The 13,527-nt window shown below is 54.8% G+C and overlaps 1 protein-coding gene across 4 annotated transcripts in view; it reads right to left on the minus strand.

Moving 5' to 3' along the window:
• The window catches only part of RFTN1 (raftlin, lipid raft linker 1), a 225,572-nt gene that overhangs the window by 89,896 nt on the left and 122,149 nt on the right, over positions 1–13,527 (minus strand). For all 4 annotated transcript variants that reach the window (XM_002716182.6, XM_089332280.1, XM_051818491.3 and 1 more), the window contains one exon: positions 5,591–5,699. In XM_002716182.6, the coding sequence (XP_002716228.1) occupies positions 5,591–5,699 (109 nt within the window). The remainder of the gene's footprint in view (positions 1–5,590; positions 5,700–13,527) is intronic.

Raw genomic sequence — 13,527 nt, forward strand, 5'->3', positions numbered from 1 at the left:
GGGCAGGGCTGCCCCACCTCCCGACACCTGGTCCAGTGTGGGACCTCCCTCGTCACTGGGTCACTCAGGCCCCGATCTCACCACGAAAGGAGCCCACCTCTAGAGCCGAGCCCAGGGCAAAAGGCCAGTCCCACCTGGCACAGCAGGCACCAAGGGCCGGCTTCCACCAGGAGAAGCTGAAGCTAGACAGTGAGGCCGGGAGCCCCAGCCTCCGCCAGGGGCATGCCTGCAAGGAAGGGGCTCCCCACGCCGACCCCACGCTGCTTACGCCCTCTGCCGCCCAAGCCCAACCTCCTTCTCTGTCCCTAGGCCACGAACGTGAAACCCCACGCTCTGCCATTCGCAGTTTCCACTCTGGGCAAGCTGCCTAGCTTCTGGGTGTCACTGCTTGCCAGCATAAACAGGGATGGGACTCCGCGGGGCTGTGACAAGAGTGAAAGGACAGGGCCTGCCTGTTCCTTAACACTGAAAACCCATTGTGAGTGCCAACAGACCCTGGATGCACACACAGGGGCCAACTGCACATCCCATAGCCAAAGGGCTCAGAGAGAGAGAAGAGAGGCGATTTGTTTCTTTTTAATTTTCCTCCATTTCCGTCCCGGGCTCCATGCCATCCCCTGCATCCTTCTGGTAGACCCCGCCTGACTCACCTGAGCTTCCAAGGTAGGACTCAGCCCTGTGTTCCTGAAAACTCTACCACTCCCCCACACACACACACACCGCCACCGCCACGTCCAGGCCAAACACAGCCTGGCTCGCTCTCTGCCCGGGCCTCATTCCTGCTCCTGTCCACCTTGCCCCTTGGCTGCCAGCCTCGTTCACTCCCTTTGCAGGGCCCTCATTCTACACCACACTTCTCCAGAACCTTCCCCAGTCCCCCCAGCCCAAGAACCTTCTCACGGCCCCCGAGTCCCTCTGCCACTGACTGCCGCCTCTCTGGGGGAGACTGGAGCCAGGCTCACGATGCAGCAGTCCCAGGCTTCATTTCCTGTCTGGGAGACACCACTGCCCGTGGCCTGTTGAGCAGGAAGCTCCAACCAGCGCTCATGTGCAATGGCTGGACACCTTCTAGTGCTTTCCAGGCATAAATGTGCTTTCTCACTAAGTTCCCCAGAACTTCAAGTGGTCTGCAGACAAGCATGCAGGCTCCGTGCACGGGGTCACTCTGTCCTCTACAGCCCTCTGGGGGCTCTGGAGAACAGGAAACGCACAGGGCCCCCCACGGCTCTGCTGGTCCCGCCAGGCGCACAGGCTCCACGCGGACTTCTGGGACAAGGGCTGAGTCTCCGCTGTTCTCCCACAGCCTCCCGACCCTTTGTCCTGGGAGAATTCGGGGCTGGGCAAACATATCCTCCTCCCCCAAGTCTGCCCGTAACTCTACATCTCACACGTGCTATGGCCCACAAAAAAATACTTTACACAGAGGCCAGCTGGCTGCAGCCAGCGGGATACAAGAGAGAGCAAGACAACGTGGTAGCTCAGACGGCGTGTGACCAGCGAAGGTGCTCAGAGGAACCCTGAGCCCACACTGCAAGCAACAGGGTCATCCCCAACCCCTCCGTGGAAAACCGGGAGGGAGAGGGCTGCAAATTAGCCCATCATCAGCTCCTTTCACATGACAGGGACACAAATGACTTTATTTTCCCTAATTGTGGGAAATAATGAGCGCCCCTCCCCCGCCTCCTCTCCCGAGTCCTCCAGCAAAAGATTCTGCTAATTTAGAACACATGTTGGAAAAATAATACCGGGCCGTGGTTCTTAAAGGGAAGAAAAAAAGGAAAAAAAAAAAAAAACCACCAATGGGTTTGCACCGAACAGCTAACAGGCGTGATGGTACAGAGACAAAATGAGATAATGACCGTCTCATCCCAAGACAGATCTACTTGTCATAGGAACAGGAGCCGCTGTCTCACACAAAATGATGACCCAGATAAAAAGTAATGACTGCAAGTCGCAGCAGCCAGGGACATGGCTTCATCGTGGCCTGCTGGCATGGCAATTAACAAGCGTCACCACGTACACGGAGAGGCGCCAGCCCTTAACCATTTGCAAGGAAGATACCCAAACGAGCTTCTAGTAAACCCATCCCCGAAAGCCCCCTGTGGCTGTCCACCGGTGTGACCACAGGAACTTCCCATCACTTCCCCACGCCCCGGGCCCCCTCTGCTCTGAGCACGCACGCGTGGCTGTTTTCTCTAGAAAGCATGCTCAGAACAGGAAGAGCCGGGCAGAGGGAAGGGGGCCCAGTGCCACTGTTTTGCCCCTCTCATCTTGGCCATCAGGGCTACCTACTGGCCTGGAAACCACACCTGAGCCAGCACCAGTAACCAGAAACTCAGGACCCCTGCCCAGGCCACGCCCACTGCCGGCTGGGGCAGGGCAGACTCCCACCGCTTGCAGCGTGGTCTCAGGGTTCCTCTGAGCACTTTCGCTGGTCACAGCAGCTGCATGCACCCGGGCTCCAAGGCAGGAATGACCCTAAGAGTCACCTTGTGCACCTGCAGACAAACTCCTGGTCAGACATCGAAGCGCTGCCCTGGCTCAAGCCATTTTTATTTAAACACCAGGGGTGGGTAGGAGCAGGATGCCATAGTGGGTTTTAAAGTGTATCATTTTCAAAATGTTAAAGAAGAATAATTCTTTTTTATAAGATTTGTTTATTTATTTGGAAGTCAGAGATACACAGAAAGAGAAGGAGAGAGAGAGAGGTCTTCCATCAGCTCGTTTACTCCCCAGTTGGCCGCAGTGGCTGCAGCTGCGTCGATTTGAAGCCAGGAGCTTCTTCCGGGTCTCCCACATGGATACAGGGGCCCAAGGACTTGGGCCATCTTCTACTGCTTTCCCAGGCCATAGCAGAGAGCTGGATTGGAAGAGGAGCAGCCGGGACTCGAACCGGCACCCAAACATGATGCTGGCATTGCAGGCGGCAGCTTTACCCGCTACACCACAGCTCCGGCCCCAGAAGAAGAATTCTTACACCAATGCAGAATGAGCATGCGTCAATCACCTTTGTAACAAATTACTGGACGCGTTATCAGATACAGATGCGCACATACACATTTATCAGCAGTGGTGGAAAAGAATGCGGGGGGTAAAAGTTACATAAAACTGGTGAGTGACCTCCAGGGTACAGAAACTCGGAGGTTACGTCCTGCGGAACAGGAATCCGGCATCCCACGGGCCCGCTACCCGGGCTCCTGCTTCCTGAACAGCTGACGGGGCACAGTGCAAAGCATTAGCCACGCGATGATCTGGATGGCTTAAGACAAAGGCATCAAATCACCTGTCTGTAAAAAGCAGATCTGGGGGCCGGCGATGCTGTGTAGCGGGTCAAGCCGCCGGCTGCAGTACCGGCATCCCATACAGGCACTGGTTCATGTACAGCTGTTCCACTTCCAATCCAGCTCTCTGCTAATGGCCTAGGAAAAGCATCAGAGGATGGTACAAGTATCTGGGCTCTTGCTACCCATGTGGGAGACCTAGAAGAAGCTCCTGGCTCCTGGCTTTGGTCTGGCTCAGCCCTGGCCATTGCGGCTACCTGGGGAGTGAACCAGTGGAAGAGCTCTAACTCTTTCAAATCAATAAATTAAATCTTTAACCAAAAAAAAAAAAAAAGGAGAGGACTGGCATTGTGGCATAGTAGGTTAAGCCTCTACCTGTAGCACTGACATCCCATATGGGCACTGGCGGTGTCCTGGCTGCTCCTCTTCCAATCCAGCTCTCTGCATATCACTGAGAAAGCAGTGGAGGATGACCCAAGTCCTTGGGCCCCTGCAACCACGTGGGAGACCTGGAGGAAGCTCTTGGTTCCTGGCTTCAGTCTGGCCCAGTTGCAGCCGTTGCAGCCATTTGGGGAGTGAACCAGAGTATGGAAGACCTCTCTCTCTGTTTCTCCCTCTGTCTCTCTGCCTCGCAAATAGATACATAAAACCTCAAATATCCTATGCCTCCGAATCTTAATTACAGAGCCATTTCCAAAATTATTTTCCCTCAGTATTCAGATCTGGGAGTCAATGTCCTCACTCGAGTTGATTAAAGTACTTTTATCTGCATCAATTCAAAGATGGCCCTACTTATACAGATGTCTACGTGGGTGATAAAATAAACAACCAAAGTCGTGTCCTTACATTCATGCAAGTGTGACAAAACTACTTTCTCCCATTTCTTAAATAATGATCAGCTTGTTGCTTGTGAGCCAGCCCAGCACTTCTCCTACCCTCACCCACCCTCTCTCCCAGCCCCCCTCTGAAGCCCAGATGCCACCGGCTCCCACCTGCCTCAAGCCCTCACCTGTGCCCCTCCCTCTGCCCCAGAACAGCTACAAGGACCATGACTCCTCCTCCACTTCCTCCTCCTCCAGCCTAGACAGGCGGCACCTTGCTCCTCTGCCCCGTGTCCCTCCACTCCTGTCCATACCCCAGGGCCTGCTTCCCAGTCCTGTTCCACGCCAGCAAGATTTATGAATGAACTCCCTCCTGAGCCGACAGGAGCTCAAACAGTGCACACCGTTACAGCCATGAGCACCCACATAGACGACCGCGGTCCAGGAACATTTTCATGGAGCTGAAAGTTGTCTGTGCCTGGTGATGCCGTCCCCTAGCGACATCGTGGCCGCACGTGGCGGTAGTGTCGCCGGCATAAATAAACCCACCACACTGCCAGTCTTCTGCAAGTAGAGCACAAACCAGGAGGCACAGTCACAGTACCTGTTAATGGTAACAACCAACTCTGCCACTGGGTTATATATTCACTACGCTTTCTGCTTTTACTTTACGGTCTGCCCCCACTTGTGAACAAGCAGCTTGCTGTAGGCAGCAGCCTCACACATCTCATGCTCGCTGCGTCCCCTGATGGCCTCAGGAGGCCACCTTGCGGGGCTGACCAGCCAGCGTCGTGTTAAGTGCCTGCTACGAGGTTGCCACGGCACTGGGATCGCCTAAGGACTCCCACTTCTCAGGGCGTAACCCAGTGGCTCGGCAATGCATGGCTGCACGCCGGAAGGCGCGGTGATGGGGTGAGGGGTGAGGGGTGAGGGAGAAGGAGACGACGTTAGGCAATGGCCCGAGAACATTCCTTCTGCAGTCCACATCATGTTGAAACTCAAAGGGACGCTGCGGTCAGGCACGGAAACTCACGCAGCGTGAAGAGACGTTCAAAACCAGACATTTCTGGGTGGAGAGGAATTCCCTGCAGCCCCCAGCTCTCTGTGGTGCAACCACACGCCAGCGGCCACAGGAATCTGGGTCCCGAGGAGGAAAGGCAGGGGGGCTCGTGGCAACAAAGGCCCACAGCCCAAGCGGAAGGCGGGATGGGGAGGTGCACCCCATCGGGAGGGGGCGTGGTCTGGTGAGGGGGTCCCAGCCGCAAGCACGTGGGCTGTCAGCCACTGCTCCAGCCCTGAAGACAGAATCTGGGTCCCTGGGAGGGGGCGCAGCGGCGTTCCAGGGTCAACGCCCCTGGAGCCAGGTGTGGGAGGGCTGCTCCCTGGGAGACTGACCAAGGTCTAGGTCATGGCTCCCCAGCCCCCCAGGGTGTGGCCAGCCTGCCCGAGGCCAGCTCACCTGCCCTGGGACTCGCTCCATGTGCTCACCTTCTTAATGAACTCGGGGATGATTTTCTGGTCTGACAGGTGATCCAAGGAAGAGCAGCAGTCTAATTCCAAGATGTAGCCTTCGTTGTAAACATCACTCTTCTGAGATCTGGAGAGACAGAGAAACACACCCACATAGGAAGACTGCAATTTTGCACACTATAAAAAGAAAAAAAAATAATAATCAGTGGGTATTTAATGAAGTCCCGGATTCTTCCCTGAAAGAAGCTGCCAGAAAAGCATTGCTAAAAACAACGATGGTCAACGGCTCCAAGAATGGACAGAGACCCAGACCACGGAGAGACCTCCAAGAGGCATCATCATGTGAAACACATCAAGAGAACTGGTAAACAGCACACACGGAGCCCCAGTCACACACCTGTCCCAGGGGCTCATGACTGCCAGTGCACAGAGCAGGGGCCCATGGACCTGGGCCATCTTCCACTGCTTTCCCAGGCCATAGCAGAGAGTGGGATCGGAAACAGAACAGCCGGCACTAGAACCGGCGCCCATATGTGATGCTGGCACTGCAGGCAGCAGCCTTACCCGCCATGCCACAGTGCCACCCACCCCATTCATCTTTAAAAGGTTTTAATCCTACAGACAGCGATCTGGCAAAAATCTATCAAAGATACACTAAAGGCATACTGGGAGGCAGTTCAAGTCGACATCCAGGAAGGTAGCACAAGTGAGCAATGGGGTAAGGCCAAGGCCTTCAGCCCCAAGGTCAATGTCCACATGTGCGCACACAGATGGTGGGCTGCTCTTGCTGGCCAGGCTCCCGCTACACAGACACACAGAGCACAGCCGTGCCCATCAGAACCAGCAGGAAATGCCCCACATGGATCTCTGGAGGACACTACTGGTCTGGCCACGTGGGTGTTAGAAATTACAGGAGATTCCTTGGTAACCAGTGGCACTGCCGCTGCGGCAGACAGCACGTGCTCTGTAGAGAGTGGAAACTCGAGACGGGGCTCCAGTTCTGCCCAGGGCTCCCACCACAGGCATCCACTCCGGGCAGCTGAGGGACAAGCAGGGCCCTCCTGCCCAGCCGGAGGTCGCTCTACCAAGTAGGGATCAAAAAACTCTTCAACACACTGACTCCGAGACCTATCCCACCAACAGCTTCTGAATATAATTTGGCTATTTTTTTATTAAAATAGTTTAAAGTGAATTTCCAGGATTCTTATACAGCGTGGGAAGCAACTTGTGCTACCATGCACCACCTGGGTATGAGTCACATGAAATGGAAAAGTGAAAGAAAACTAAAGAGGATTTGGTTTTTGCAGGTGTGCGACTGCGGTTCGCGAAGCAAGCCAACGTGAGCAGCTCGTTTTCAGTTTACTTTTCCCTCTAACCCATCCTGTGTTCAGAGGGAGGGTACCGAAACGTAATAGTATGTACCGACTCCCAGCCGGTCAACCCAGCGGAAACGAAGTGCCCAAGGATGCCCCAATTCTGAACCCCAGCCTTCTTCAGCCTTCTTATCTCACTGCTTCCTCAGAGGCTGCACTCAGCTTCTCCTTTGCCCTCCGGGTAAAAGGCGTGTGATGAGGAACCGAAGCAGAAGATCCCGAACTTTCCAAAGGAAAGACTCGGCCAAGACCCGCAGCGTCGCACGCACGTGAGTACTTCTCAAGCAAAACGCAATGAACGGATGAGGTCGTACAGCAAAAGGATTTTGAAATCCAGGAAGAGGAAGAGGGTTTTTTTTTTATAAATAATACACATTTTCCACAGACTTTTCAAAGAGCCCTCGAATGCTCTGATTGGCAGGACCTTGTATTTATTCTCAAACCACAAAGCCTGGGCCAGGGAAGGGCGAACCCCCCATCTCCTCTGAGGCATGGACGCTACCGTCTGTCACTTAGGAACAGCCACTGAGGTTTTACACGATGAGTTGGAAGCCTGTCGTATCTTAAGTGGGTCCACCCTGGATCCACCCAGGGAACCCCTGGACGTGAACAGGGAGGCCGGCTGACCGTGAGCAGCTCACAGCCTGACGCACGAGGGTACAGGATGTGGTCACTGCCATCTCTGCTTCTGGTACGAGAAGTTCCCCACCACCACCACCACCACGGCGGGCGGCTCGGGCTCGCTTCACTGCACACCCGACCCGACGACAGCTGCCCTCAAAGGAGAACAGGCGCTCAACAGGAACAGGCGGTGGCGCGCTTCCGGCATGAACCACGGACACTTCCGCCTCGCCCCGCAGCTTCTTGGAGAAGCAAATCCTGGGCACGCAAAGGGAGCCGATGAGCAGCTAATGGGCTTTCCTTGCCTTTGGCAATTAGCTCCCCAACCTGAGAATAGCGGGTGCTAGATGCTTAAGGAGAGAAGAGGTGGTGAGAGTCCCAGAGCTGCCCAAGGGCCTGGGCCTCGAAGTGCAAGCCCTGTGAGGCTGCAGGTGCTGCCTGATCCAGGTGAAGGCACAGTCGCAAAGAAACTAGCTTCCTGCCACCTACCCAACACGCAACAGCATGGAATCCAGTACAAAGCTGGCCTGCACAGCCGCCCTGGGAACTTCTGGGCTCCTCATCTCTCAGGAGCCAGGATAAACACACCCCAACACGACCCCCTAAACACTTCCCCATCCTGGTGTTCACACTCCACCCCCAGAGTGGGGCAGGATCGGTGAAGACGGCAGAGGCGACCGATGGCACCCCCTTGATGACATCACATTCTAGGACTCCATCGGGGCAGACTGGAGCGCCAGACCCCATCCTGGCTCGGAGAAGGCTTGTTAGGTTGTGAGATGGCCGCAGAGCCAGGAACTGGGGGCTGCCCCTGGACCACAGCTGCACAAAACAAGGATCTCCATCGAATGGGCTGGCAGAGCCTGGGGGTGGATCCTCCCCCAGCCGAGTCTCTGAGGAGGCTGCAGCCCCAGCTGACGGGAGAGTGCAGAACAATGGGGTGAAGGACGGGGCGGGAAGCAGAGAGCTCCAATAAGAAGCTGGGAGATGATAAACGCTGGCTGCTTGGAGCCACTGCATCTGTCACAGTTCATCGCCCAGTAGAGAAACCTAATGCAGTTCTAAGGAGGAAGCCACGACCGGTTCACAAATGGGCTTCTCACTGGTAGCCTGCTAGCGGCAGCCTCCGGGGGCCTGGGAGCAGGGCCATCCAGGAAGAAATCTCCAAGAAGAGCCCCCGGGCCTGGCCATCGAGGGCCCTAAGAGGAGGGAGAAGGTAGTCCGCTCTCCACCAAGTGGCTCCGGAAGCAGCAGTCACCTGGGACTCCCAGCTGAGCAGCGCTGGTCACCTTCCTGGGGGGCGGGGGATGGGCAGACATCAGCGTTTCCCAAAAGGCTGAGTCACTGTATCCGTCTGGGAAAGGACATGGGAAACCACCAAACTTCCCCGGCACTGAAGCCCAGCTGGCTTCCCCTCCTGGCAGGAACAGAGGGAGCGGTCAGACAGCAAGAGAAGAGAGGAGTAGAACGCACTGCTGGCGGTGCAGGAGAGCCCACCAGCCACCTTGGGAGGGAATTACAGCCAAAGGCTCCCATCCAGCAAAGCACTCCTAGAAAAGCACGACTAACAAAGCAACGTGCTTCCCCACGGCTCTCCGTGCCCAACTCATAAACTCCACTGGCTTTACTGCACTTACAGGCTGGGTTCTAGGACTTGCCAGAGGCAAGTCACTTACCAGCCATAAGCCTTTGGGGTATTTACTTAAAGGCTGGCTTCGGTTTCTTGCAGTGTTTAGTGGGAGTATTCTGTGGAGCAATCTCTTAGCATCATTCTAAGGCTGAAACAAGACAAAAATGTGCAAAGCCCTCGGAACAGGCAATGGCACAGATCCTGCCCGGTATTACTCGCCGCTGACGAGTTATTATCTATAGTGTGTCCTCCCCTTCTCCTTCTCAGCACTGTCACAGTTCACAGGGACTCACTTGAGGAGACGCATTGACCACACTCCCACTGTGTCACATACTGCCCGTTAGCACCAGACAGAGGGACGACCTCTGCCCTGGTGAGTGAACAATCTAGCAGAGGGAGAAAGACATCAGCACACACGAGTGATGGTGTCTGTGCAAAGTAAAAACAGAGTGAGGAGAACCAGGAGTGTGTGGAAGGCAGGTGCTCAGGCTGGCCTCCTTGAGGAGCTGCAACGTGGGATGAAGATGTGTAGAAGATGAGGGGGTGGGCGATGGAAACAACCAGACACAGGGGGAACTCATGCCAAGGCCCTGTGGTCGGAGCTCAGTGAAGGAGGGGAAGAAAGGTAAGGGAGAGAGAGAGAGACAGAGACAGAGAAAGAGAAAGAGATGAGAGAGGCTGACTATAGGCAACCAGATAACAGCAGACAGATTGTTTTATTTAATATGACAGGGGAAGTCCTCCTTGAGCGGCATTGCAGAGACAAATGACAAAATCTGATTCATTTTAAAAGGACCCTCTGGCTGTAGGGGCAGCTCAGAGACCACCTCAGCGGGGCTGGCGGGGATGACAGTGGCCCGAGTGGGTTGCTCACAGTGTCTGGCTATGCTTCCAAGGCTGAGCCTTTAAGGTTTTCCGTGGGAACCGGCAGGAGGGTGAGAAAGGAAGACAGCAGGTGAGAATGACCCCAAAGATCTTACCCTGGCCACACCCATGCTGGGGAAAGCTTATGTGTTGCAAGCTTCGGGGAACCAGGGTGAATTCCTCTTCAGATGAGCTGAACTTGACACATGCAGGACACATCCAAGGGGGAACGTCTGGTGGACAGAGGAATACATACTCGGGGCCGGGCTGCATTGGGGAGGGCACCCGAGATGCACATCTGAGAGTCGCTGGCTTCCGGATGGTATTAAAACCCGTGGATCTGATGGGATCCCCGCTCACACAGAGGTAGAGGGGTGCAGGGCTGAGCTTGGGGGCTCTCCATTGCAAAGAGACTGGGAAGAAACCTGAGGAAGAAGGAAGCAAATCCACAGGGCATGCTGCCTGAGCCCAGGAAGCCTCTCCAGAGAGAACGGGAGCCGCCCAGCCACCGGCTCTAACCAACAGGCAGGCACGCAGGCAGGTCCCCTCCTCTCCAGTGTACCTGGCTTCCTGGAATCCCAAGAGGAAACTGATTTAGCCCACACCATCAAACAGGTGTGATGCGGTCTTGTTTATCTTTACTGTGTGATAACCCTGTTCAATCAGCACATTGTCCAAGTAATGTGTTAGTTTGCATTCAGAATACCTTGGTTCCTTAAAAAAAAAAAAAAAAAAAAAAAAGATCCTCATGCTGCCTAGTCATTTTCCAGAAACAGCCTGGGGAAAACTGACTAAAAAAGAGCTCTGTCTAAGCCAGCTCCTATTTGGGGCCCCCATTTCTGCACAGCACTGGAGAGCTGAAGGGTCCACCCCAAGCATTCCAGAGGGGACTTTTGGAAATGAAGTGGGAACGGAAGGATGTGACTGAGCAGAGAGGTGATGCCCTGACAACCAAGCATGAAAAAGACAAGAGGAATCCCCGATCTCAGAGTGGCCAGCGGAGCCAGCAAGACGCACAAACACAGCAGGTCTCACTGCTGGGGACAAAGGAAAAGCAGACGACACATCGGAGCCCAGGCAAGCGTCAAAAAAAATCAGAGCTCAAGTGACTGGGCCTCCACCACCCGGGTGGGAGAACAGAATCGAGTGCTCCGCGCCTGGCTTCAACCTGGCCCAGTCTCAGCCACGGTAGGCACTTGAGGGATGAACCAGCCAATGGGGATGCAGATTCTGTCTCTCCCTCCCTAAAATTCAAAACAAAAGTCTTTACAAAGCCATCCCAACACACCCGTGACAACAAAATGCACTATGGATCCTGGGGATGAGAAGAAATATTACTAGGAAAACTGGCAAAATCCCAATAAAATCTGCCATTTAAGGAACACGCGTTGGTCGGTCTCTTAGTTTGACAAATGCACTACTGACAACCTGAGACATTAACGGTGATGGAAACCTGGCAAAGGGCACAAGAGAACCCACTGTAACATCTTCATAATTCTCCTGTTAAATCTAAAATCATTCCTGGGCCGGGTGCGTCGTATCTGTTCCTATTGTAGAGATTTTCCTTGGAAGGTAGCTAAGACAATCTATGGGAAAAGACGTGTAGAGCCCAGAAATGCAGACTCCTGTGCCCTCGGGACACCTGTGCAGGAACCTTCTAGAACAAGGACCAGGGAAGAAGGAAATGGAAGCAGGGACTCTGTGCTTCCCTTACTGAGCTACACTCAAAAGTCTTCAGTTTCTCACTTTCCTCACTCCTTTCCATTTTCTGTTGTGGCAAAACACATCATTCAGCACTGACCAAAGCGTCCGATTCGGCGTCAAGCGCCCACAGTGTCACACAGCCACCATCGCCATCCGTGTCTAGAACTTCTGCCTCACCCTGAGCTGTGCACGTTCCTTTGACATTACTAAGACCTGGGCCAAATCGGAACGAACAGGGGAAAGATTTAGAGAAATCCTGGCCGACACACGCGGAACAGTCGTTCGGGACATGGAGGATCTTTTCTCACCACAAGGTGGGGGCAAGGTGTCCTTGTGGCCGCGAGCGGAAGTCCCCTCGTGTTCATACACCTGGCCGCAGAGGCCAGGGAGCTTCAGGAGGAGGGAGAGACGACCTGCAGCGCGTGGTGTGGCCCTCGCCGCTCACACACAGACAGCAACTGCAGCACAAACAGCAGACTCCGAGGCACCCAACGCCGCCCCCAAGGCGGGTGTGGTCTCCCAGGCAGTCAGGGGGCAGAGGGTCAAAGCCACGGCTGCCAGCTCAAAACCCACAGGAGTGTTCACCCAATTACACACTCGAGGCACTCTGCTCTCGAACGAGAGCTACAAGAGTGTGCAGCAGGAGCGGGGCCGCCTCGCCCATTTCCCTTCGGGCAGGTGCACATTCGCGTTCCCGTTTCTGCCAGCGACATGATTACCAACAACCTGGTCTCTGCGGGGTGCGCAGCCACGGTGCAGGAGCTGGGGTGCACCGCACGGGAGAGTCACTGCGGTGCGGGGGAGACCACAGGGGTGGTAGAAACAGTGGGACACTGTGCCCTTCCCATGCCCACCACCATGAGGAATCCCAGGCCAGAGGTAGCCAAAACCTCCTAATCTTTCCAAAGAAGTCATTGAATCAGGGCTGGCGTTATGGTGAAACAGATAAGCTGTCTGCATCCTATACTAGCGCTGGTTCAAGTCCTGGCTGCTCCACTTCCAATCCAGCTCCCTGCTAATGCTTAGGCCCCTGACACCCACTTGGGAGACTCAGATGGAGTTTTAGGCTCCTGGTTTCAGCCTGGTCCAGCCCCAGTCATTGCAGCCGTCTGGAAAGTAAACTAGCAGTTGGAAGGACCTCCTCCCACACACACACCCGCTGTCATTCTGCCTTTCAAATAAACAAATACTTTAAGATTTTATTTATTTATTTGAAAGTCAGAGTTACACACAGAGAGAAGGAGAGGCAGAGAGAGAGAGAAGTGTGTGTGTGTGTGTGTGTGTGAGAGAGAGAGAGAGAAAGAGAGAGAGAGGTCTTCCATCCATTGGTTCACTCCCCAAATGGCCGCAACGGCCAGAGCTGTGCTGACCTGAAGCCAGGAGCCAGGAGCTTCTTCCAGGTCTTCTATGCAGGTGAAGGGGCCCAAGGACTTGGGCTATCTTCTACTGCTTTCCCAGACCATAGCAGAGAGCTGGATTTGAAGTGGAGCAGCTGGGACATGAACCAGTGCCCATATGAGATGCCAGCACTACAGGCAGCAGCTTTACCTGCTACGCCACAGCACCGGCCCCACAAATACATTTTTTTAAAAGGAAGCCATTGGCCGGCGCCGCGGCTCAATAGGCTAATCCTCCGCCTAGCGGCGCCAGCACACCGGGTTCTAGTCCCGGTCGGGGCGCCGGATTCTGTCCCGGTTGCCCCTCTTCCAGGCCAGCCCTCTGCTGTGGCCAGGGAGTGCAGTGGAGGATGGCCCAGGTGCTTG

The sequence above is a fragment of the Oryctolagus cuniculus genome, chromosome 4, assembly GCF_051225735.1.
Source record: "Oryctolagus cuniculus isolate XC-2025 breed Fujian yellow rabbit chromosome 4, ASM5122573v1, whole genome shotgun sequence".
Classification (NCBI taxonomy): domain Eukaryota; kingdom Metazoa; phylum Chordata; class Mammalia; order Lagomorpha; family Leporidae; genus Oryctolagus; species Oryctolagus cuniculus.